General features: G+C 36.0%; 1 protein-coding gene and 1 pseudogene across 7 annotated transcripts in view; both read right to left on the bottom strand.

Annotated features, from left to right (window-relative positions):
- UBR1 (ubiquitin protein ligase E3 component n-recognin 1) overlaps positions 1 to 27,160 on the bottom strand; it is a 147,061-nt gene that overhangs the window by 23,709 nt on the left and 96,192 nt on the right. For all 6 annotated transcript variants that reach the window (XM_082453063.1, XM_082453062.1, XM_082453064.1 and 3 more), the window contains 10 exons: positions 24,135 to 24,221; positions 22,671 to 22,852; positions 18,388 to 18,593; positions 16,909 to 17,002; positions 15,991 to 16,140; positions 13,073 to 13,170; positions 9,713 to 9,806; positions 8,494 to 8,642; positions 3,988 to 4,043; positions 2,850 to 2,946 (listed from right to left, as the gene is read on the bottom strand). In XM_082453063.1, coding sequence (XP_082309189.1) covers positions 2,850 to 2,946; positions 3,988 to 4,043; positions 8,494 to 8,642; positions 9,713 to 9,806; positions 13,073 to 13,170; positions 15,991 to 16,140; positions 16,909 to 17,002; positions 18,388 to 18,593; positions 22,671 to 22,852; positions 24,135 to 24,221 — 1,213 coding nt within the window. The remainder of the gene's footprint in view (positions 1 to 2,849; positions 2,947 to 3,987; positions 4,044 to 8,493; positions 8,643 to 9,712; positions 9,807 to 13,072; positions 13,171 to 15,990; positions 16,141 to 16,908; positions 17,003 to 18,387; positions 18,594 to 22,670; positions 22,853 to 24,134; positions 24,222 to 27,160) is intronic.
- Positions 24,229 to 27,157, bottom strand: LOC309656542 (large ribosomal subunit protein eL32 pseudogene; annotated as a pseudogene). Its single transcript has one exon. The product of its transcript is annotated as a large ribosomal subunit protein eL32 pseudogene (transcript).

Here is a 27,160-nt window from a genome sequence, read left to right on the forward strand (position 1 = left end):
CTCAGCAAAACTTATGTGATATAGCAGGAAGAGCATAGGTTTTATGGTCAGGCTTGGATTCAAATATTAGTTCTGCCTCTTTTTATGACCTCAGTCAAGTCACATAACTTCTCTGTGCCTCAGTTTCTTCATCTGTAAATCAGGAAAATGATAATTTCCTTGAAGAATGGCAGTTCGAAGACATGATTATATAAAAAGATCCTTGTACAATGCCTGGCACATACATGGCAGTGAGCATTGTATTTCCTGTTGCTACTGCAGAATCAACATGTTACAACAATATTCATCACCTTTCACACAAAACAGCTCTCTATTGTGGACTTCCTGGACTTCCCTATTTCTCTCAATAATCTAGTTACTCATTTTAATTCAAAATCTTGCCTCCACCCATCACAGTTCCCTCCCTAATTTATGCTACTACATGCAGATGCATGTTACCTTTAATTTTTCCTTTTTCCAATCCAACCTATACAATATCAAATTAACTTTAGAATATTATTGCTCAAAATGTTTCAAAAATTCCCAATAACCTGAAGAATAAAGTTCAAACTTCTCATTGGGGCATTTAAGATCCTCTATTTTTATCAAAACAACTTCATGCTTCTCTATCTATAGGTGCCACTACTCCTATCAAACTTGCCTAACTTGAACATATCACATGCTTTCCTACCTCCTCAATCTCTGTTTAAATTGTGCCCTGGGCTTAGAATGCTGTCTCTGTTCCTCTCAACTTATCTTTATGGACCCTGTTAGAGGAAGAAAACAGCAGAGCCCCATAGTGATCCCTTCCTGTCTCAGTTCTTGAAGCATGTATTCTTACCATACATCTGGCATTTGGCTACATTATAATGTGAGTTTTCACAGAGGTTCTGCTTCTTTAATTCAATCATAAGCCTTACAAATGGCAGGGACCATATCTTATACCTCTATACAGAGTTTATAGCCGTAACACCTTGCAAATAAAGATGTTCCTGCTAATAAATTTTCACATACCAAACTTTTACATAAAGGCACAAAGCTACATTACAGAGCAAAAGCACATCAATTCTATTAGTTACTGCCAATTAGAGATTATGCACTATTATTTCAGTTTCTGCTATCTGTGATGATGTTAAATAGTCTCCTTGTTTGGTGCTTATTTTGAGGTGTTTTAAACATTGTAACTCCCATAACGTGTGATGAATGTAAAAGCAGGGAGACTATTTGGAAGTGCTGGTAAAACAAGGTATCCAAATTATAACTGAAATGAAAAGAGATACCAAAAAATTAAAAAACAAAACCAAAATATTACTGTGCAAATAGGATAAACTGTTAACAATAGGAAGAGGTCCTAAGAACAAGACGCACGTGTAACATGTGCAAAATTCTGGGCCTGTGAAACTGACCAATAAGAGAAAAAGTAAATGAAAAAACAGAAAAAATTTAAGTATGTAGCTAGGGAACAGCATTAATATTAGATTCCTATTAGCATGAGATTAATTCGGGAGATAGCTGGAAATTAACTTGAAGATATAAAACTTGGCATGGTAAAAGTTCCAATGAGGGGCTTCCCTGGTGGCGCAGTGGTTGAGAATCTGCCTGCTAATGCAGGGGACACGGGTTCGAGCCCTGGTCTGGGAAGATCCCACATGCCGCGGAGCAACTAGGCCCGTGAGCCACAATTACTGAGCCTGCGCGTCTGGAGCCTGGCCTCCGCAACAAGAGAGGCCACGATAGTGAAGAGGCCCACGCACCGCGATGAAGAGTGGCCCCCGCTTGCCGCAACTAGAGAAAGCCCTCGCACAGAAACGAAGACCCAACACAGCCAAAAATAAAAATATAAAAATAAATAAATAAATAAAAGATTACTTTAAAAAAAAAAAAAAAAGTTCCAATGAAATTTAGGTGGCAGATTTGGATGGAGCCATGGAACCCCCATGTCATTAGAGTGACAGAAAGCTGCCCAGGAAGAGCTCCCTAAGAAGCTTGTGGGAATCAACAAGGAGGAAAGTGACCTGTTTCAACAGACTTTCAAGGTAAAGTAACTGGTCAATTTTGGGAAAAAAAGCCTGTTAGATAAGCTAGAAAAAAACTATGCCTGGCTTTAAAGCTTAAAAAGACTGAATGACTCTTCTATTTGGTAGAAACATACCTAGGAAGTGCAAGCTTAAACCTCTTTACCTGTGACATATTGAACTTATGAATAAAAAGACTTATAAAAACAGTCTTTTTTAAGCCTGACCTATTTAGACACAAAGGAGCTCCTGTAGTACAAATACCTAAATGGAAACGCAGACAACCAAAATGAAAGCCAAATCATTCTACTACTGTATAACCTCTAATCCCTCTTTTTATTTTTATACTGAGTACCATATGGGCTTAATTTCTAGCTTGTTAGAATCTAAAAAAAAAAAACCCAACTCAGCTGTTATAGCCTGTCTCTCAAAGAAAAGGGCATGCATGGATTACCACACTTAGCACTTCTATTATTTTTTATATGACTTTGATACACACCAGCAAAACTAAACATATTTTTAAATGATCTAGCCACATCACTGCTCCCTTTTCTAACCAGACTGAGATACAAGGATGTTAGTGATTGTGGATGTTGGTTCAAAAAAGCCCCTAGGTGGGTATAACCGATACACGTTGACAACATTTGAAAACACTTGGTTTTAAAAATAAGATTGCAGGTATTACAGGGGCAGCCATGTGTTTTGTTTTCTTTTTGTTTTTTCTTTTGTAAGGCTGTGGTAATGAGTATCCAAAATTAGTGCAGTGTGTTGTTTCCTAATAAAATACACTGCCAGAAATGCAATGGGAAAAGACACATTAATAACATAATAATAATAATTCAGAGAAGACTCTACCTGATAGAAGACGAATCAGATGTTTCTGTATCAGGATCTGAGAACAGGTAATCCTTTGTGCAATGGCAAACTGCATTAATGCTTTCAGACCATTATGCTAGATTGTAAGAGAGGGGAAGATAAAAAGATATGGGAAGATAAAAGACCTAAGTCATTCACTGTAAAAACCAATCCCAGTCTGCAAGAATTAGTGCAGACTTACTATATACTTTACATTCTTGCAAGTTTAGTTACAATATTTTTAATACTTCTAAAAAGTTTTATGACTTCACCGAATTTTTTTAATAGATTTTCCCATGACAAAGAGGTATTAAAGATATAATCATCTCAATTCTCATTTAAGTACTCATTTTCCCCAGAGTCATTCTCTTAAATGTCTGGCCTAAATTATTCTATTGAGGCCTGTGCAAATAAACATATTTATAGAAATTCTAAAATGATGGCAGAAAATCACTGAATTCAGGGAACAGATCTTCTGCTTCCCAGATGGAAGGATGGGAACTATAGGGAAGCACATCGTGGACTCCAAGTCCCCTGTGTCAGCTATCAGATAATAAGAGGGAAATGGCTAGGAGGTAGGTGGTCTAGGGAATCCTGCTGCCCAGTTTGTCTTCACAGGGCTACTGAGCACATTTCTTAAGTACTGTTTTTCAGGGTCCCCAATGTTATGAGGATTGGGCCTGAGGCAGGAGTATAGCTATACACAGTCAGGATCTGCCCATCAAGGAGTCATGGTTTAGTTTTATTCTTGAATTCAGTATGATGATTTATCTAGAGCTAAGCCAGCATTAATACTTAATATTACATGATGGTGCAAAATTAGTGAGAAGGAAAAATGTAGGAGACACTAGGGTTCTGATTTGGAAATAAACAGAGAAGGGGATAAAAAGTAACCAAGTATCATCAGAAATCTTTCTGTGAATTACATTTAACCACCAAGATTGAGAAAACTCTCTGAAGTGTACAATGTTGGCCCTTCAGTCTCCTATGAGACTGAAGTAGATTTTTTTTTTAACAGAATTCTGCTAACTTTTACAGAAAAAGGAGTGAATAAAGATTTTTTTAAATGATAAATTTACTGTGGACTCCCTAAAAAAGCATACCATGAGTTACACGTACCCTGTTGGAATACACATACCTGTCTATTTTGAAGTGCTCCAAACAAAGGTTTTCCTTCATCTCCCAAGAGGTTTTCTCAAAGAGTAAGAAAAACAAAAATGATAAATCCTGAATACTGCTACAATTGTATACTTGGTTTCTGTCTATCAGATGTTCTTTAACTAATCCTATTTTTGACCAGATGCTTTGCACTTTTCCCCTTCAAAATTTCATGTTTAAGTCTATGCCAAAATCCCCCCCCCCAAATTTTAAAAAATATTTATTTATTTATTTATTTATTTCGCTGCGCTGAGTCTTAGTTGCGGCACGTGGGATCTTCGTTGCTGCATGTGGGCTCTTTTAGTTGTGGCGTGCGGCACCGGGTCAAACCCGGGCCCCCTGCATTGGGAGCACGGAGTCTTAACCACTGGACCACCAGGGAAGTCCCCCAAATTTCCAAACTTTTGAGTGAGAGAATACTACAGAGGCAAATGTAGGTCATTCACAAATTGCTACTACAAATAATAAAGTCCCTGCAGCAATCAATAAAGAATACCTGGGAAAAACAAAGCATTCTGGTTCATTTATCCTCCTTTAAAAAAAAAAATTTCTATGCAAATTTTTTTTCTTTAATTGAAGTATAGTTGACTTACAATATTATATTAAGTTCAGGTGTATGGTAATTTGATATTTTTACAGATTATACTCCATACAAAGTTATTATAAAATACTGACTATATTCCTGTGCTTTGTATTACTTCCTTGTAACATTGATTTTGTACCTAGTAGTTTGTACCTCTTAATCGCCTTCATCTTTTGCCCCTACCCCTACCCCTCTCCCCTCTGGTAACCACTAGTTTGTCCTTTGTATCTGTGAGTCTGTTTGCTATATTTGTTCATTTGTTTTATATTTTAGATAGCACATATAAATAAAAACAGTATTTGTCTTTCTCTGCAAAAAATTTTTAAATAAGTAATTTTTTTAATATAGTAACACCTATTTTGTTAAAAAATAATACATAAGACAGATGTAAGTAACCTTACTGCTCTTTAGGTACTATTAAAAAACAATTAGATTTATAGGATAAAAAGATGAAACTGAAAATACCAAAAAAGCATGGGTTCAGAAATATATTTTGCCTTGTTGGCTAGGGTATTTATTACTAAATTACTCTTATTTTTTTTTTTTTTAATTTATTTACTTATTTATTTTTGGCTGTGCTGGGTCTTCGTTTCTGTGCGAGGGCTTTCTCTAGTTGTGGCAAGCGGGGGCCACTCTTCATCGCGGTGCATGGGCCTCTCACTATCACGGCCTCTCTTGTTGCGGAGCACAGGCTCCAGACGCGCAGGCTCAGTAGTTGTGGCTCACAGGCCTAGTTGCTCCACGGCATGTGGGATCTTCCCAGACCAGGGCTCAAACCCGTGTCCCCTGCATTGGCAGGCAGATTCTCAACCACTGCGCCACCAGGGAAGCCCAAAATTACTCTTATTTTCACTGATCCTTGGCAGCAAACACATCTGTGAGAGTGGAAGGCTTATTTCCTATTTTCTTTTTGCATTTTTTTTTATCATGTATTTTTTCTTATTCTAGCTTTGAAGAAAGCAGAAAAAATAGAAAAACAGAACTGGCTAAAAATGGACAAAATTTTGGCTGATCTAGACACCATGAAACACAAAATGCGATAGTTAAAAAGGTCAGTATAAACTAAATCAAGTATCACCATGTTTAATTCTAAATGTAACCTCAATTTGCTGGTAGTTTTTTTTACCATCAGATACCAGATGTTTAACTGAATATTATATATTGTGTTACAAAAGTCACTTGAGCAAGTCTAAAACCTATTAATATATCTTTTCAGTTCAGTACTGACTTTATATTTGTAAATTTTATATTAAAATGAATATCACATGATTTATATACACATTTTTAAAATTTGGAGGATGTGTGGATCATATAACCACCCTATTGGTTTTTTTTTTTTAATTAATTAATTTATTTATTTATGGCTGTGTTGGGTCTTCGTTTCTGTGCGAGGGCTTTCTTCTAGCTGTGGCAAGCGGAGGCCACTCTTCATCGCGGTGCGCGGGCCTCTCACTATCGCAGCCTCTCTTGTTGCGGAGCACAGGCTCCAGACGCGCAGGCTCAGTAATTGTGGCTCACAGGCCCAGTTGCTCCGCGGCATGTGGGATCTTCCCAGACCAGGGCTCGAACCCGTGTCCCCTGCATTGGCAGGCAGATTCTCAACCACTGCGCCACCAGGGAAGCCCCACCCTATTGGTTTTGAAACAATTCCTGAACTGATATTTTATGGACTTTGGAATTAGTCATTAAACAAAACTTTGTTATTTCTTGGGTATTGCTCGGGAAGAAGTTTTGTTAAATAATCTGAGTACTAAATTCTTCAGAGATTAGTGCCTTTATCTCAGAAGAGCTCCCTCTTGTTATACAGCATAAGATATGTTATTCACAGACAAAGTGATCGATTGACAATATTTGTCCTCTTCTTCCATTCTCTTTGTCAGACCCTCTGTATTGATTCCTCAACTATTTTTCATAACTGTGCCAACACATCCTGTATATGTCTCTCCACACCCACAGGGAGTGAGATAAGTTAGCTGTTTATGTACTAGGAATAAAGTACAGCATTATATCCACTGAATGGAAAAAGCCCTAGAGTGAAAACTATATAACACTCTATTAATCAAATAGATTCGAATTACTATGTTACAGAAACACATATGAAGATTCGGTCCTACTCTCCAATGAATTTCTCATCTACTCTATAACAAAACTGTCACTTTTTAAAATGTTCAATGCCTAAATATAAATTTCCAATTCCTAATGCTTATGCTCCCAAAATAGTAAAGTGTAAAAGTACCGTCATTGGAAATCTGAAGATATTTAGTAGATCATGACTCCAAAAGAATGTTTTACATTTCATATCATACTGTTCAGATTCTATTTAAACCTCATCTTTTCCTTTTCTCATTTTATTTAATCATAGTAAATATAAATCTGTGTATTTATTTTTTACCCACAATTTAAGTCTGACAGGTTTGGAAATAACTTCTAAAATCTGTTCACAGAGACTGATGCTGATATCCAGGAAGGCTCTGTGAAAGAAGTGGCTTTGGACTTCCCTGGTGGCGCAGTGGTTAAGAATCTGCCTGCCAATGCAGGGGACATGGGTTCGAGCCCTGGTCTGGGAAGATCCCACATGCCGCGGAGCAACTAGGCCCGTGAGCCACAACTACTGAGCCTGTGCTCTAGAGCCCACGAGCCACAACTACTGAAGCCCGCGCACCTAGAGCCCGTGCTCCACAACAAGAGAAGCCACTGCAATGAGAAGCCCGTGCACTGCAACGAAGAGTAGCACCCGCTCTCTGCAACTAGAGAAAGCCTGTGTGCAGCAATGAAGACCAAACGCAGCCAAAAATAAAATATAAATAAATAAATTTATTTTAAAAAAAAGAAGCGGCTTCATGCTACTTACTTCAAATCATGAAATAGTGTCTATTACAAAACTATATTTAAATGAAGAAAATGTGGTAGAACCATTAAAAACAACTACCAGAAAAACTGGAAAATGAGTCTGAAACTGGCTTGGATAAAGATGACATGAAAGAATTACAGTTCTTAACTCTTTTTCATGTAGTACTCTATCTTGTGACTGTCATGAGCAAATATACTAATTTAAAAATCTAAGCAATTCTTCACTGCTTCACTACCCCTGGCTTTAATGAGATATATAACACTGTGTAAGTTTAAGGTGTACAACAGGGGTCCCCAACCCCCAGGTTGTGGACCGATATCGGTCAGTGGCCTGGTAGGAACCGGGCCGCACAGCAGGAGGTGAGCAGCGAGTGAGAGAAGCTTCATCTCCCGCTCCCCATCACCTGCATTACCGCCTGAACCACTCCCCCACCCCCTGGCCACCGGTCCGCAGAAGAACTGTCTTCCATGAAACTGGTCCCTGGTGCCAAAAAGGTTGGGGACTGCTGGTGCACAACATGTTGATTTGATAGCTACACTTTTCTCTAAGAAGCTTTCAACATGGCAGAGAACTTGACAGTAGGCTTCCTTTCAGACTTGGTAGGTTTCTTGCTGCTAATCTGTCTCTCCTGACCACCTCAGTCTTCCTTTCTCTTTCCTGGTAAGTTTTTAGATGACTTTGGTTTACCTTTCTTTTTATCTCAAAGTGTAAAAGAAATAAAAATACTGGACATTTCTGGGTTGATTCTTCTTCCTTTGCTTTTCCTCTGATCTTCCAGTGTTGTAACTCTGCCACCTTTAGAATATAGCTTGCTTCATGCTGTCCCTTTCAAGTATTTTTAGTTTATATGCCCATTTTTGTAGTTAAAAGAGATTAATACAAAATATTCTAAGGCTAAATGGCATCATGTCACCTAATCTACTGATACGCCAAAAGTCCTTAAACAAGTCAAAGTATTCCAGGCCATCAGGGAAAAAAAGGAATAATTTTTGGTCAATCAATGTTAATTCTGTTTCTATAAAGCTCCAAACTAGTTCTCTTATAGGCTTTACCAATTGCCTGGATAGTGAAAGCACATGTGCTCCAGGTCATCATGGGGATTCGAGGATCCGTTTCATCAGGAGGCACTTTCAATCCAATTCTATAAATTGTTGTGGCAAAGAGAAGGACCATTTCCTTGATGCTATTAGAATATTTTATCCTAAAAATAAAACAAGAAAAATTTATATTGATATAATGGTCTAGTAAAAGGGGCTACCTACTGAGAAGTCCAATTAAGTACCGAAGCAAGAATTTAACTCCTTTTGACAAAGTAAACTACCCTTTGTCAAATTAGAGATAAAAGCTGCTGAAGAAGATTTATTCCTTAAGAAAAAATGGGAAAAGCAGAACTGTAACTCCTACAGGTAGAAAAATGTCTCCAAAAAAATGGTAATGACCCAGATAACTTCTTATAAAAGATGCAGTAAATGTTCACAGCAGAAAGGGTCCAGGTTCAAATTAAGGAACAGATTGGAGAGAGGATTAAAACTCAGAGGAAACAGATCTGACATAAGTTTTAGTGTATGGATAAGGGACCAAGAAGTCCTTCTGTGCTGATAGGGGTGTGTGTATGTCTGTGTGACTGTGTGTGTATATAATAATACATGTACTAGCAATGATTATTTCTAGTTTCCTGAACTTCTATTTGTTGCAAGTAACAAATATTTTCAGTAGCAATGGGATACACCATGTAAACAAGGATCACAACTAGAAAAATGTACCTCAGATAATATTCATTAAATAGTAATATCTGATTTGGATATATTATATTTTTCAAAGTGCCTTCACATAAATATCTTTCCATTAACCTTATAAGGTAAGTTAGGAGACCATTGTCTCAATCTTACAAAAAAGAAAATGAATTGTGGTAGGGTTGGAGTGACCTGAGACTTTTCAGAAGTCACAGAGCAAGTCAGATGTGATTTTAACTTAAGTCTCTTAAATTCTGTTCTTCTTGTAGGTTGGACTATATAAAAATAGTATTTTTGTTGGTCAAAAACAGTTAATTATAGGCATGGTTCACCCTAATACATATTAAATACATATTACTCTAATATCTCAAACCACTTAATTTCATTAGTACAAATAAAACTCTAGGGAGAAAGCAACAAGATAAAAATGGGATAAAGAAAACAATTTTACAAATAAAGCAAGAAGGAAGGAAAGAAGAACTGTTCTTCACTCTTATTTTCACAACCACTTACAAACTTCTCTTGTTTAGATACTTACGAAGACTGAACTCCAAAACTCAGAATAGAATGGAACTCAAAAGTGGAATCACCCATTCCTTGATCAAACAAGACTGGAATTCTTGGCTTTTCTCCTTACAAGTTAAAAGGAAAAAGAAAGAAAAAATCACAGGAGTTTAGCCTGACACACACTTTTCTAGCTTTTGTAAATTATATATGATCATTTTAGAAAACTTAGAAAATGTTAATAAGCAATAATCATTCACAATTTCTCCACCTAGATAACCAGATGGCATTAGGGTGATATTCTTCTGTTCTCCATATAAATGTTACATGTGTAGATTTTTTTTAAAAAGGACAACATCTCTAGTACTGTTTTGTATCTTGGTTTTTCACTAATAGATCATAAATGTCTTCCACATCGGTAACTGACCCTCTATATTTCTATTTTTAACGAATGCACAGTATTCTACTAGTAAGGCAGCATGCGTTAGTGAATAAGAACAAGGATCTGGAGCCAAGCTGCCTGGGTATGAATCCTAGCTCTGCCAGTGACTAAGACCTTGGGTTAATACTAAACCTCTTTGTGGCTCCATTTCCTTATCAAATTAGAATTGTTATTCCCGTACGTGAAATGACTTGATTTTTTCTGGTGGCTCTTGAGATTCTTTTCTTCATCTTTGGTTTTCAGCAGTTTGGGTATGACGTATCTAGGTATGCGTTTAAGTTTGAGGTTCACTGAGCTTCTTAAACCTATAAATTTAAGTCTTTCTCCAAGTTTGGAAAGTTTCCAGCTATTATTTCTTCAATATTTTTTCTGTACCATCCTTTTTCTTTTCAGGACTTCAATGACACAAACGTTGGGTTAAAGGGAACAAAAAAAGGTTCCATATGTCCCTAAGGATACTGCATCGCCTTTCTGCATCACTTTTCTGTCCATTCTTCATTGTATAATTTCCCCTGATCTAATTTCAAATTCACTGACTCTTATCTCACCATCTCCATTCTACTACTGAGCCCATTCAGTTAAAATTTTATTCTTTTTTCTAATAGATTTAATTAATTAATTAATTTTTTGGCTGCGTTGGGTCTTCCGTTGCTGTGCGCAGGCTTTCTCTAGTTGCTGCGAGCGGGAGCTACTCTTCGCTCTGGTGTGAGGGCTTCTCATTGAGGTGGCTTCTCTTGTTGGGGAGCACAGGCTCTGGGTGCGCAGGCTCAGCAGTTGTGGCGCACGGGCTTAGTTGCTCTGCGGCATGTGGGATCTTCCCAGACCAGGGCTCAAACCCGTGTCCCCTGCATTGGCAGGCGGATTCTTAACCACTGCGCCACCAGGGAAACCCCCATTCAGTTAATTTTTTAATTCATATAGTATTTTTTCAACTCTGTTATCTCCATTTGGTTCTTTTTTTTATAGTTTCTATCTTTTCCTGCTGAGAACTCCTATCTTTCCATTCACTTCATGAGTGTTCACCTTTACTTCATGTTTCATGATTATAAAGCTGTTTTATACTTTTTGTCTGAAAAGTTCAACACTAAAACATCTCAGGATTGGCAGTTGGTTGACTGTTTTTTTCCTTGAGAGTTGGTCAGATCCTCCTGGTTCTCTGTACCTTCAGTAATTCTGGATTGTGTCTTGGATACTTTGAATATTACATTGTGAATATATTTGAACATTACTGGTCCGCATTAACATTCTCTGGAAGAATGTACCTTTTTTGTTGTTGTTCTAGTAGGCAATCAACCCAACCCAAATTAGGTTCAACAAGTTCTGTCTCACTCCCTGTGAGTGGTGGTTCCAATGTTAGTTTTCAGAGCCTTTGCTATGCTGTTTGGGTCTGCCAGTATATGTACTACTCAGGGCTTAGTCTGGGACTTGAGTGGTGGTTTAATGCAGTTTCAGTCTCAAAGCTGTTGCTATGTTTCTTTGGGCCTGTTCCACCCATGTGCAGCTTGGAGCTGAGCTCAGGACTTGTGTTTGTCTCAAAAGTAGGAGATTCCCTTCTACAGCTCTCTCCTCTCTGGGATTCCCCCCTATACTCTCTAGCTCCAAGGGGCCCTTTTTCCCAGTTCCCCTGGTCAAAATGACCAATTTCTCTCAGTTTTAGTCCCCTGTGCTGACTGGGGCTAACCTTGCGGTGAAGCTGTGAGGCAAAGCAAAAAATAATGAGGATTCACCCTGCAGTTTTTGGAATATAGTGGTCCCATTTCTCCCAGATCTTTTAGCCAGTAAGACTGGTTTTCTCTTGGGATTTTAGATATTTATGTGGCCACCATGGCAGTGCAGTTCCATGACTGGAGCTGGCCTTGGGAAAGAGCCAAAAGAGAGGAAAAAAAACCACAAGTGGCATGGACATATATACACTACCAAATGTAAAATAGATAGCTAGTGGGAAGCAGCCGCATAGCACAGGGAGATCAGCTCGGTGCTTTGTGACCACCTAGAGGGGTGGGATAGGGAGGGTGGGAGGGAGGGAGATGCAAGAGGGAAGAGATATGGGGATATATGTATATGTATAACTGATTCACTTTGTTATAAAGCAGAAACTAACACACCATTGTAAAGCAATTATACTCCAATCAAGATGTTAAAAAAAAAGAAAAAAAAAAAAAAAGAATTCCCTTTACACTCTCCAGCTCTGAGGGGCTTCTTTTCCAGTCCTCTGGCCAGAAAGATGGCATCTCTCCTGGATTTTTTACTGTTCATGTCCACTGCATAGTTCTGTGACTCAGGCTACCCTGGGGTCAAAACTGGGAAATAAAGGAGGAACAAAAATCCCCAGGAAACTCACTGCCTGTACTAAACATTCCTCAGATTTTTACTTCCTCCCCAATCTGCCTGCCATTGTTTACTTCTCCGAGTCTTTAGGTAGTCTTATCTCTCAATTGTGAAGAATATATAAATGGGGTAATAATTTCCAAACGTTTGTTGTTATTAATATTAATTACAACATATTAACAGTATTAATAATAGTTAACACTTATATAGTATTTACTATGTACCATGCACTGTTCTACCTTATGTAGGATAACTCAATCCTTCAATCAATGAGATAGGTACTATTATCATTCCCACTTTGCAAATAAGAAAGCTGAGGCACAGAGAGGTTAAGTAACTTGTCCAAGATCACACAGACAGTAAGTGATAGATCTAAGACTTAAATCCAAGCATTGTGACTCCAGATTAATTACTGTCCATACTGCCTCATAGTATGAAAAATTATTAAATTGAGTAAAGTGATTTAAGCCAAACTTAGCCTTGGCCTAAAAAAACCTCTATTTCCTAATATTTAACAAATCCGTATGTGCAAACCATATTTTAGAGCAATAAGTACTTTCAAAAAAATAAAGACTCTGACACTTAAATCTCACACAGCTAAATATAAAATAATTTTAAGCAAACCTTTAGCATGTTTCATATTATAACCTGTTATTCTGGCCAGAACAGTCTGTATCCATCGTGCCAGGGTCAAAAGTTGAGCAAGAGCTTCTGTATTCTCACTGAAAAATGATATTTAAAAATTATTAAAGCCATTGGCACAAAGTCAAACTGAAAAGCTGAATTTGTAGGGTCTTTCCATGGATAAACGGCTGTATGAAAAAGTCAAACTCCTCCAGATTAGCTTCCTAGGTCATAGAAACACGTGTCTAAAAATGTAGTTTTGGGAGGGAAGAAAAATTTTAAAGTACAAAGAACAAGATACCACCCAACACCTGGAAGTAATAAATGTCAGTAAATGAAATCACCATTCTAGCTGCTCAAGTCAAAAACTAGGTATCACCACTGATATATCTGATTCCTTCACACCCCACATTCTAATCTATCAGCTAGTCTTACAGGTTTCATCTTCTAAATGTATTCCAAGTTGATCACTTCTTTCTATCTCCATCATTACTACCCTAATCCAAGTTACACTATCCCTCACCTGGACTACTTCAATAGACTGTTCTTCCTGCAACCACAGCGGTGCTTCTTTATTATCTATATATTCATCACACAACCGCCAGCAAGATCTTCTAAAAATGTAAATCAGATTGTATCACTTCCTTATCCAAAACATTCCAATGGTTTTCCATCACACATAAAATACAGTTCTAACTTCAAATCTTAGCTCATAAGCCCTTTTAGGATCTGGTTCCTTGCTTGCTCCATTCCAAGCATACTGCCTTCTTCCTGTGCCTTGAACTTGCTGCCTTCTTGCTTCACCTTCAACATGCTGATTTGTTCCTACTTCAGGGTCTTTGCTCTTGATATTGCCTGTGCTTAGAATTCTCTTCTCTCAGAGGGTAGCACTGCTTGTCCTTCACTTCATTCAGGTCTCTATCCAAATGTCACCGTCTTGGAGAGGAGCTCCCTGCCGACTCAATCTGTAGAGAACCTCATGCACTGGTCTGTCTCTAGCCCTTTATGCTGCCAATTTAGTTTTTCTCTGTATTTCTCACTACTCAATACTCTGTATTTTTCTGTTTACCGTTGGTCTCTCCTCTCTGTAATACAAATTCTGTAAGGGCAGGGGCTTGACCCAAACTGTTATTAACAACCAAGGGGGACCAGAAACAGTGCTATTAAAAAGGACTATAAAGTAGAGATTTGCTTACTGAAAGGACAGCTTTAAGTGAAGTTAAAATATACAATGAACTGTGCCAAAATTCACATCCCTGGGCACAAATTTGATCTAAGAATTTTTTCAGTTCTCAGAAATGAAAGTGTACTCTGATTTGTTATGACCAATTTTCTTTAAAAATGCTAGCTTATTATTAGATTTGATAAAGTTTTTTATATGCTCTTAACTTTAGTATCTTAGGTTATACTCATGTTGATTTTCTAACAAAAAAAGAGGCAAATATATTCCAACTATACAGGTAAGTTCAAATGCCTAATAAAAATATTATGTATAATTATGTATTTCATATCCTAAGTAACAAAATTGTTACTACAGAGTAAAAGCGTCACAGGGTTTGAAGAGACCTAGTTGTAAGGATCAGTCTAACTTTAGAAAGGACTGCCCTGAAGCATCCTATTCTTAAAGATATCAAGGAGGGCTTCCCTGATGGCGCAGTGGTTAAGAATCCACCTGCCGATACAAGGGACATGGTCTGAGCCCTGGTCCGGGAAGATCCCACATGCCACAGAGCAACTGAGCCTGTGAGCCACAACTACTGAGCCTGCACTCTAGAGCCCGTGAGCCACAACTACTGAGCCCACACATTGTAACTACTGAAGCCCGCGCGCCTAGAGCCCGTGCCTGGCAACAAGAGAAGCCACCACAAAGAGAAGCACGCGCACCACAACGAAGAGTAAGTAGCCCCCGTTCACCACAACTAGAGAAAGCTCATGTGCAGCAACGAAGACCCAACACAGCCAAAAAATAAATAAAATTAAAATAAATAAATAAATAAAAGATAAATCTTTGTGATGTCACCTTCTTCCTAAAAGATGACATTCTATGTCCCAATACGCTAAATAGAAAACAATTCAAAATTATGTTTTCTAATGACATGGAATAGTAGAGACAGATCAACTACTTACTGACGCTGATTGCCAAACCTATCACCTTTGAACTCTTATGTTGTGAAAACATGTTAAAAGTGTTTTATCAATAAAATCATTTCCTTTAGAAAAACTTAGGTCTATCACTACAAAGTCACTGAGTTAAAAAAAACTGAAATAATAATAATAATAAAGAGTACTGTTATCATCATGTAGAATAGTGAGAATATAGAAATATACAATTACATGTTCTAGTTGTCATAAAAAAGCTAATAAATTTGCTATTAAATTCTATTCACAGAGGGTCAGAATATAAAAGTTTAAAAATTTATTCTAAACACTAAAAAACTATCCATAGATGAATCTATCGTTTTTATTTACCTTTATAGTTAACCTTTTGTCCATGTCTCTACAACTACAGCATTTGGATCTTCAGAAAAATAGAATAAAAATAATAATACAAAGACCTGCAGAGCAACCAAACTCCTAATAGCAACTCTAATGCTGGCAAAGGACTATAAGAAAGGAATGGATCTTTGCAACTTTCTTCCTTCTGTGAGTGCTAAGATGGAGATCAAAGTTCTATTGCTTTAATGGCTGTTGGAAGACAGATGCAAAACATGCAGACTTGAGTAAATGAATATTCCAGTTTCTTTAGAAACCAAAAATTGGGGCTTTTATCATATTTTTAAAGTTGAATACAAGTTATAAAATGAAAAAGTATTAATTAAATAGCAAAAAAGAAACTAGTAATCTAATTAAAAGTCACAACGAAAGGATTAAAGACAACTTAAAAAGAAAAATTAACCAAAACATAAATTAAAATATACCTGCTTATCCTTTGAGGTTGCAAAGGAATAATGGGGATCACAGTATTGCACAGAGACTTGCAAAGAGGGCAAAGATATTCTCCACTCTCTAAGTCAAAAAGGTCAACATGAATGCGTTGCTGAGAGCTCAGCTGTACAGCTTCAAAATACCTGCAAAATTCCAAGACATAGGTCCATTCAAAACTACACATGTATCTTTGCTCTAATCCAAGTGAAAAAAATCTGGAATTTTTGCCTCAATAAACATCTTTAGAATCTACATGCAAAAATACACAAATTATAATCACAGAAGAAATAGGATGCCCATTCTTTTGGGGGCAAACTGGAGGACACATCAGGGCGGAAACAAATTTAAAATAGTTTTACTGAATTATAACTTGTCTCCTGCCTCAACAGCATGGAGATACAATACAGATACTATCTCCCTCAGTTTCCAATGACCAACTGAAGTAGTAAGGGCTATTACAGGAAAATTATGTATTTTAATCTGATGCCAAAAAGGTAAACCCTATACAAAATATTTCCCAGGAATTATATTTCTGAACTTTTATCTCTTCCAGATATACAACTAGAACTTCATGCCCCTTATTCTGTCTCAAAGGTACTTTTCCCTCTATGTTTTGAGGGGAATGAGATTTTTATAAAGATTATTACTTCTTTTATACAAATACTGATCAAACGAGACTAATTAGTTTGTGCAAAGCAACTACAGTGAAAATTTTAAGTTGATAACTTTACACACCAATTTCTAAGGATGATACTATAATGAGCATCATGCAAACAAAATCAGTAATTAAAACTGCTTCAGTTATTCAAATAAGAAAAAAAGAAGACACGAGAAAACATGCCTTTTTGTGGCCTTTAGAGAACTTCAATACTCCTAGCTTCTTTCAAGAACATGTCAGAAGGACAACTTACTTCTGCCAGCACACTGCATGCATTACATGACCACAGCTTCCTGTGTAAGTTCCATATGCCAAGTCTGAATCCATGAAAAGTGGGTCCACGGTTTCTGATAAAGACAAAAATATGAGGTATGTATTCATCTGCCCCACAATCATAAAAAGAAAACAAACAGAAAAGGAGGTTATCAGGTCTAAAATTCTAATCATAAACTTTCTTAGGAATGTCCAATAAAAGTGTCACAATATCATGGCAGTAGTATATATATTCTTAAGAGTAAGTAAAAAGAGGAAAATATAAAGCTAGACTTCCAGGTATGATTAGTATGGATTAATGAAAACTTCTATTCTTGATGTACATTTTATTTTAACATTAGGTTTTAAGTTGCATTATCTTGGTTGTTGAAGTGATTTTCTATGATTCAAGCACAGTTTACTTTTGTATTTTAAAAGTGATTTGACTGGGTAACTTTAAGGGATATTTAGGGGCAATATAATCTACTGGCTAAGAGCACAGACTATGCGGTTCAAAATCTGATTTCACCATTTATAATTTGTGGCTTCTGACAGGTTACTTAATTTCTCTGTGCCTCAGTTTCTTCATCTGTAAATGGAGCCAATACTGGGACCTAAATCACAGGGCTGTTATGAAGATTAAGTGAGTAAATACACATAAAGCAATTAACCAGTGCCTGGCACATGGTGAGTATTCTTAGATGTTAACCTTTTTTATCATTATTATTATTCCAAGGGTATTTAAAAAATAAAGCGGCTAACTCCTGATGTGATATAAGAATTACAACATATTACCTAATAAGTACTCCGGCCAAGAAAATGTTTAACAAGAACCTAACCACACGGCAACAACCAGACAAATCCACAACGTAAGACACTGTACAGGAAAATTGGCCTGCGTTCTTCAAAATAATTATCATGAAAAAAAAAAAGTAAAAGGCAAGTGACTATTCTAGATTAAAACACACATAAAATAAGCAACATAGGAAACATGTCTGAATCCTAAATGGAAAAAAAAGTCTAGCTAAAAAAAGACATTTTGAGGGCAGTTGGGGAAGTTCAAATACGGATTTTATATTAGATGATATTACTGAACTATTAATTTTCTTAAATGTTATACTGGTATGGTAGATATATAATAGATGATCTTTAGTTTTAGAAAATGCATGTGGAAATATTTAGGGATGAAATGTCATGAATTCCTACTTTCAAATGGTTCAGCAAAAAGAAATGGAGATAGATAGAAAGATAGACAGAATGAGCAATGTGGCCATGTGCTAACCAAAATTTTAAAAAACAGACAAAGGAGCCAATATGGCATGTAAAAATCTAGCGTCCATTTTACACATGGGTAAAATGTGATCTGACCAAATAAGGCTAAATACAATCTCACTCCCAAACTTCTTTCAGATAGTATTTTTTCTAATTACACAAGTATGAAAAGAAATGCTCAAAAAGACATTTATTAAACAATACATACCCCCTGAGAGTTCTATGGGTTTTCCCCTGTGCTGGGTTAAGGCGGTGGATTTCTGGACACAGGCCGATAATACCATGGCATTATTTTCTAGTTTCACCTCTTGTTCTTCTTGGCAGAGGATGCATGTCAGCACCTCCTTTTCAGTAACAGACGGACCCCGTTTAGGACCCAAAGCAATTTTAGAGTAGTCACTGACTGCTGGGGTGCTACCAAGAGAAACGACCAGAAATGAGGACACATGTTTTGGTCACTTGTCTTTATATTTTGGTAGATTTTAAGTAACTTTAGGGAAAGAACTTTAAGAATAAAAAAAATAAAATAAAAATTATATTTAGCAATATTAGCTTAAAATCTTCCCCCTTGATTTTTCTGACTTTTATCAGTTAATTTGCTTACTAGAAAATACATTCTGTGTTGCTAAGTGCAAAAAGAAAAAAAGCAGATCACAAAGTAGAATGCATATTATAATTATAGTTAACTTACTGTACCAAGAAGCTGTGAATCTGTTTTTTCTGATTATAAAAGTAATACATACTTATTAAGAAATTTTGGAAAGTCTAGAAAAGTATAAAGAGGAAAATAAAAAGCATCATACTCTCACAACCTAGAAATAACGACTTGTACATTTCCTTCCAGTCTGCTTTCTATTTATAACATTTTTTACACAATTAAGATCACATTACATATACGGTTTGTGTCCTGCTTTATTCACTTATATCTTAGCTGTTTTCTCATGTCATTAAATTTGCTTCAGAAACATTATTTTTAAATGGCTGCACAGTACTCTCACTATATGTCTCATAACAGTTTTATCCATTCCCTCTTATTAGGCATTTAAGTTTCTGTTCTACTTTGGTAGCTATTAAAATTTAAAACATACATCTTAATGATTTAGCAATTTATAAGATGTATTCAATGTGTACAATAATATAATAAATAAGAGCAAATACTTACAAAGCACTAATTGTAATGTGAGGCACTGTTTCAAATACTTTAAGTTATGTTACCTCATTTAATCCTTCCAACAATCCTATAAGGCAGGTACTATTATTATCTCTATTTTTCAGATGAAGAATCTGAGGCCTAGAGATGGTAAGAGACTTATCTAATGATTCATCTAGGAAGTAACCGGGCCAGGATTTAACCCAGATGATCTGACTTCACAAGCCATGCCGTGTAATACTGCCTCACTATCCATGCAAGATGCTCCCTGCAATATCATATATCATCCAACAAACTGGAAATAACTTAAATGGTTATCATCAGTATAAGTGAAATTACATAATACAGAATAGTATGCAGTTTTTAAAAGGTGGGTCTCAGCTAGGTGTGGTACTTACTACTTTTTAGGAGGCGTTCAGCAACATGTGGGTAAAGTTAACTTTTTGGTTATCATAAGGACTAGGGGGCACTACTGGACTGCAGTGGATGAAGGGCCAGAGATGCTAAATGCCCTGCAATTCATCAGGCATGAGAAAGAACTGCTGCCCAAATGCCAAGAATGAGGAATGCTAAGCTTGGTTTTTTCGTTTTTGTTTTTTTATTATTATTTATTTATTTATTTGGCCGCCCTGGGTCTTAGTTGTGGCATCCGGGCTCTTAGTTGCAGCATGCAGGATCTAGTTCCCTGACCAGGGATTGAACCTGGGCCCCCTCATTGGGAGCGCGGAGTCTTAACCACCGGACCGCCAGGGAAGTCCCTGAGCTTGTTTTATATGTAAGAACATACATATACAGATTTCCAAGACATAATATTAAATGAAAATGGGAAACTGAAGAATGATACATGCATAATACCATTTATGCAAATAAAACAAAAGGCTGAATGACACTATATAATTTCTATGGTTACATATATTTGTATCTAATAGCACAGTAAAAATTCTTATAAGATATACGTAAAACTTATAACCAGAGTATCTCTGAGGAAGGGCAGAAAGGGGTGCAGGATTTGGGCCAGTACTCAAATGGAACTTTAGCTTTATCTCTAACATTTGATTTTTAAAAGGAAAATGTGTTAATATAAATGTAATTAAAATTTAAAATATAAATGTAAATGTAATCTGTAAATGCAAATTTGTAAATGTAATGTAAATGAAAAATGTAATTACATTTAAAACATGTAAGAGAATATATTTGTGACTTTGGGATAGGAAAAGCCTTCTTAAACAAGATACAAAAAGTTAAAACTCGAAAAGACTGACAAATCTGTCTTTATCAACACTGAAAACTTTGCTATATCTAAATTTCATAACTAATGTTAAATAAACAGGGACAACATATGGGAAACATGAAACAAACTTTAATATCCATAATTTTAAAGGACTTCTAGAAATCAATAAGATAAAAGTAAAGCATCCAATAGAGATGGGCAAAGGATAATAAGAGGCAATTCTCAGAAGACAAAATGTAACAGGCTAGTGAATAATTATAAGAAAAGATGCTCAACCTAGTACTAACTAATCAGGGAATTTCAGAAGGGCACAAATTTATAATTTTGATTATACCAAATATTTTCAAGTACTGATAATTTTAAGTATTGGTGAGAATGAAAGAAACAGGAACTCTTCATACACTCCTGGGAGTAGAAATTGGTGAAACTACTTTGGAGGGCAATGTGGCAGTATCTATTAAAATTTTAAATAATTATGACCCAGCCCTTTCGTTTATTAGATTCCACCCTTGAGAAGTACTTGTAGGATTGTGCAAGGGGAAACATACAAAAATGTTCTGACACATTGTTTGTAATATGGGAAAATTGGGAAACAAGGGAAAAACAACTTAAATGTCCAAAATCTGATAAATAAAATATTATATGATAAATAAAATATTATATATCCATACTATGGAATACTATGCAGCAGTCATAAAGAATGATGTAGAATCTAAGCTAAAGGTCTATCTGTATTGACATGAAAAGATTTAAAAGACACTGAATGAAAAAGCAACCCACAGAACAAAAAAGGATGGTAAAATTTTAAAAAGCCACTAAAACACACAAAACAAGACTCATTATTATTCACACACACATGTTTACAAACGCATAGAAAGACACCTAGAACCATAGTTATTATCACAATGGTTATCTGTGGAGAAAGATCAGGAATGTAGAGGACGGTCAAAGGAGACTTACTGTATTATGTGAATTGTTTTCAGTGAGAACACATACACAATTTTATGTGTACAATCAATCAGGCAATAAAAATATATTATGAAAGCATTAGGGCCATTAATTAATTCTGAGTACATTTCTGCTTACATCCTCTTGTTTGAATAAATATACAGTAGTCTCTTGTTCATTACTTTCTAAATGTTATATTGTTCATAGGTAATATCAAGAGGGTTGGGACTTCTGCTTGTTGTCTAAAGTTTTGTATTAGTTTCTAGTTTTATTACTGTTGTCATCCCAGGATAGTTTACCATCATATATATTTTAATCTTTAAGATATAGAGTCAGTATTCTTTGTGGTTCTTTGTTAGCATACTCAGCTTCAGGATTACAGACAAATTATGTAAAGTATAATGTTTACTGTCTACTGTTATTGCAGAAGCACAATTTCCTAAAAGTATCCACAACACACATTGTTTTAAGGAGCAGTGAAAGCTTGTTTTTAAAAATAAGCATAGAAGGGATTTTCAATATTTTAAATTGGAATGCTTTTCAAAGAACCATTATTCTGCCTCCTCCCTTTTCTCACTGTATCTAAATAACAGCCCACAAAACACTACTCTCAGAAAGTTAACCGATTTCCCCAAGAGCACAGCATAGTCTCATAGTCAGAAAATGAGGTTTACTAATTCCCATTCCAATGTGCTCTCCATGACTAAAACTATAGGCGTTGCCTTCTTTCTTTTTTAGAAAAAAGGAAAAATTAACATGGACCATCTTTTTCAGGTGAAGGGTTTTTTTTCAATCTGTAATAGCAGCAGTCATTCTTACCAGAACTCATAAAAATGATGTGGAATATATGAACTGATACATAAATGTGTACCTAAAGAAGTCCGCACGTACAAGATAACAGGAGCTGATTTCTATCTTTGCTGTTTCCATCGTCATGTCTTTTTGTGCATAAAGGTTCCCGACTAACTTCACTGTGCACTTGAACAGTTTATCAACATAAAATTACATCCAGTAAGAGGCTTCACTGTGCTCTTGCTAGCTTAAAAATAGTGTAATTTCTCTTACTTTGAAATATATTTTGAAAAAAATATTATTTAAAGTGAATATGTAATTTTTCCTACAAGAAACTGGGTTGCTAATTTTTAGTTTTGCTTTATTTTACCTCTCTTCCTCCATAATGGAGTCTTCTTTCCCAGACATTTCTGACGTACTGTCATACATGAGTCTGTGAGTTTCAATAAAGTTCTTCTGTAAGGCGGACATCTGAGCCATGATCTTCTGGCGATGCAGCCTAGCAGCTTCAGCTTTTCTTTTTCGTTCTGCTTTTTCTTTATCATGAGTAATCTGGGTATTAAAAGACCAGAAAAATTAGGTAAGATCCACTGTGAAAATTTACATATACTGTTCAGTCAGGCAAAATTTCCTAGAGTAAACTCAGATTCAGTCTGATGACTCAAAATTAACATACAGGCTCCATCACATCTTACAATTAATTGTTCCATTGGTTACTTCAATAATTTAACTTTTCAAAAAAATTTTTTTAACTTAAAATGCCAAGTATCGGGCTTCCCTGGTGGCGCAGTGGTTGAGAATCCGCCTGCCAATGAAGGGGACACGGGTTCGAGCCCTGGTCTGGAAAGATCCCACATGCCGCGGAGCAACTAGGCCCGTGAGCCACAATTACTGAGCCTGCGCATCTGGAGCCTGTGCTCCGCAACAAGAGAGGCCACGATAGTGAGAGGCCCGCGCACCGCGATGAAGAGTGGCCCCCGCTTGCCACAACTAGAGAAAGCCCTCGCACAGAAACGAAGACCCAACACAGCCATAAATAAATAAATATTAAAAAAAATAAAATAAAATTATTATTAAAAAAAAAAAAAGCCAAGTATCTTAAATATCTAATAAACCGCCTTTTATATTCAATGCAGGTATATTAAGAAACAAAATTAAATGAAACAATAATTTTGAATCATTTGTCAATCATTTAACCACTGACATTTAATCAATTTAAAGCCAACTTGATGATGTCTAACAGTTACTACTAAACACATTGCTAAGAATGAGAACTTTAACAACATTACTGAAATGTATTGGTGTCTTTTTATTTATTTTAACTTAAGTCCAGTGTTTTTCTTTTAAGAAAGATAGTTATTAACCACAAGTAATAATATTCTAATAATTTTGAGATTAGAATCATCAAAACCTGATTCGTTATATTATGGAAATTCATAACCTAAACATTACCGTGTTTCATTAAATCTTAGATGCACCATAATCTTGTGTTCCACTAAGAATGCTGCTGATTAAATAATAAGAAGGCATGGATTATAAGACATATTCCAATTTCAGACATTAAAATATTTCAAAAATTAATAAAATATGGTATTTTCAACAGCGCTGCACTGAACGTCAATTTCCTCTGCTTTTGTGAAATACATATATTATATTGGATAACTATGTATGTCAACTACCACTAATCCCTGTGGTACAGAAACACAATGAACAATAGTAGGCATCCTATATACCTTACAATAAACAGGTTCCTTCTCACAAAAAGAAGCAGCTCCCTTATACCAGTAAAGTTCAAAGACAGAGATGAACGTCATCATCATTATAATGTTATTACCTCATCATTCTTAATAGATTCTGATCCTGATGTAGTTGCTACAATTAAACAAGATTTTTCTCTTAATCGCTTCACGGTGTCAAACATCTGTGAAAAACAGATGAAATGTTAAAGAAAGATTTGGTTAGATTGATCAGGAACAGAAAAATTCACTCAACTGATTTTGTCACCATGTCTCCAAATGTCTTTGACTTAAACTTAAGTTATTTATATATATATTTATATATATATATATACACACACACACACACCCCCACATAGAAATACCTGCAAATACATAATAAATAGCAATCCAGCTAAGAAGAAGTTGGAGATAGCAAAAATCAGCTGGATCAGTCTGCAGGGGTGAGCATACCTCTGCTTTTGCTACGGAAAAAATTTTTTAAAATTTAAAATAACATTTTTAGTGCAAAGACATATAAAGAAAAAGATACAATATGGAAAGTGATACCTTTTCTTCCTGATGCCAGTCCCTCTCCCCAAAATCAACTAAATTAAAGATAATTAGTATTTCTTTGCAGGAAAAAATCAGAATATATATTTCTTTATATTTACATATATTCTCATAAAAACCGATCCTACTATATACACTGTTTCCTACTTTCCTTTTTCACTTCATCATTTATCTTTAGAGGTGTTTGCAAAACAGCTTATACAGATCTATCTCACTCTTTTTTTGTCTGAGTTTTATGGTTTTACTGACACAAATACAACGTGCACATGAGCTGTGTACTCATTTTCTTCACTGCACAACCTGGCACAAGGATTGGTGACTCTGGTGGCCAGCTGGGCTGCTCTCTCCACAATGGCTTTACAGTTCTTGGAGGAGACACTGTGAGCAGTCTCAGTAGAGTATGATTTGTTGCACAGCAGCACTTCAAGCTCCTCGATGTTGTGGACTAGGAACTTCCGGAAGCCACTGGGCAGCATGTGCTTTGTTTTCTTGTTGCTCCCATCAAGATCTGGCCCTTGAATCTTCTGAGCACCCTACTGTCAATACCTCTGGGTTTCTGCCAGTTACACTTAATTTTGACATACTGGCCTGACTGGTGCTAGATGAACTTCTTGGTCCTCTTTTTGACAATCTTGGGCTTCATGAGGGTGGCCATGATGCCAAGTAGGAGACGGCCGCCACCTCCGCAGGCAGTGCCAAGAAAGAGCTATCTCATTCTTTTTAACAATATCAAGATTTCAGAAATAGGAGAGCACATCCATAAAACTTGTAGTATTTATATTTTGAAAGAGCCTCAGTCTCATGTGGAAAAAACTCCCATAAGGAACTTAAAACAAAACTTTATATTAACCATTTGGATAAAATATCTAATGTTTATAAGAACAGATATTTGTGATTTTTATATATTTTGACAATGGACTTTGGTATTGTAATGGAAAAATGAACTTTCAGGACCAGATCTCCAATTTATAACACCAGGTCCATAGGATATAAATGTTGGACTAAATGATGGTTCAACTGACTTTTTTTAAATTGTGGTATCATTGGTTTATAACATTATACAGGTTTCATATGTACAATGTTGTATTTCTACATCTCTATACACTACAGCATGCACACCACCAAAAACTTAGTTTCCGTCCATTATGATACAGTTGACCCCCTTAGCCCATTTCACTCTCCCCCTACTCCCTTCCCTCTGGTAATCACTACTCTGTTCTCTGTATCTATGTGCTTGATTTTGTTTGGTTTGATCTGTTCATTTATTTAATTTAATTAATTTAATATTCCACATATGAGTGAAATCTATAGAATAGTTATCTACTTTACTTCTTTTATTTGTTTTTGTTTTATATTTTAAAATGATTATATTGGTAGGTTTAAGAAAAATAGTAAATATTCATGAAATCTACTTCAAGAGAAATCTTGATAATAACATCATTATCTTATAGTTACATATGAAATTGTATCACACTTAAGGAGTGTCTCTGATTAAGTAATAAAAAGAACTAACTGCTTGAAGTACAAATCAGTACAAAGATCCCCAATTGATGTAACCACCCTATATTCTAATTATCAAAATAATATCTAGCTGATAACATAAAAATATTTTCATAAATACAGTGAGAAGAAGCTCCATAACCTTGGCTTCATGTTTCCATTTGGAGGGTTTTCCATTAAAGTAACATTCCTGACCTCTCTCCCTACCCCTCATTCACTCCTCCGCAAAGGCACTGCCATCCACCCAATAGTTCAAACTCCAAATTAGAAGTCATTTTGATTTCTCTCACTTCTTCCATCTAATCTATCAGCAATTTCTATAGCTCCTACTATCACATTATACGTGAATCAGTCCAGCTTCTTGGCATCTGCTTTCTAGCTGAGGTCATGCTCACTTCTCATCAGGATTACTGCAATCATCTTCTAATGGTTACCCTGTTTACTCTTGTCCCTATAATCCATTTACCCCTGACCTGTAAGGTCCTATATGACCTGGCCCCGGCTGTGCCTCTGACCTTGCTGCCTACTTTTCTCTCCCTCCCCCATTATGTTCCAGTCACACTAGCCTTCTTTCTGGCCTCCTTAGGGCTTTTGCATTGCTGTTCCCTCATTCTGGAGTACTTTTCCAGATTCTTGTAAGACTGGCTCCATGTCATTCAGTTCCAGTGTTAGCACCTAAAAGAGGTCTTTTCTGATTACCCATCTAAAGTTACCCCCACTCACCTACTGAATTATTATGATAATTGTTTTGTTTATCGTCTGTAGCTCAATGTTTGCAACATGATAGCAAGCACCTTATCTGTCTTTTTCAGAGTCTAGAAATGAGCATGGCACATAGCAGGTACCCAATACATATTTACTGAATAATGAAATGAAAAAATGTTAATTTATTAAAAAGAGCCCTCACTAAAACATAGGGAAAATAGGATTACTAACATGAAAAATTATGAGTGATCATGAAAATCAGTAGTAAATCATTTTACAATTAGAGAATATTATGGTTTAATCTTAAAGGCAAGCAGAGGATTCTTAAATATTTAAACCAAGATATGATCAGTTTATTTTTCAGTTT

Source organism: Balaenoptera physalus, assembly GCF_965194825.1.
Source record: "Balaenoptera physalus genome assembly, chromosome: 2".
Lineage (NCBI taxonomy): Eukaryota > Metazoa > Chordata > Mammalia > Artiodactyla > Balaenopteridae > Balaenoptera > Balaenoptera physalus.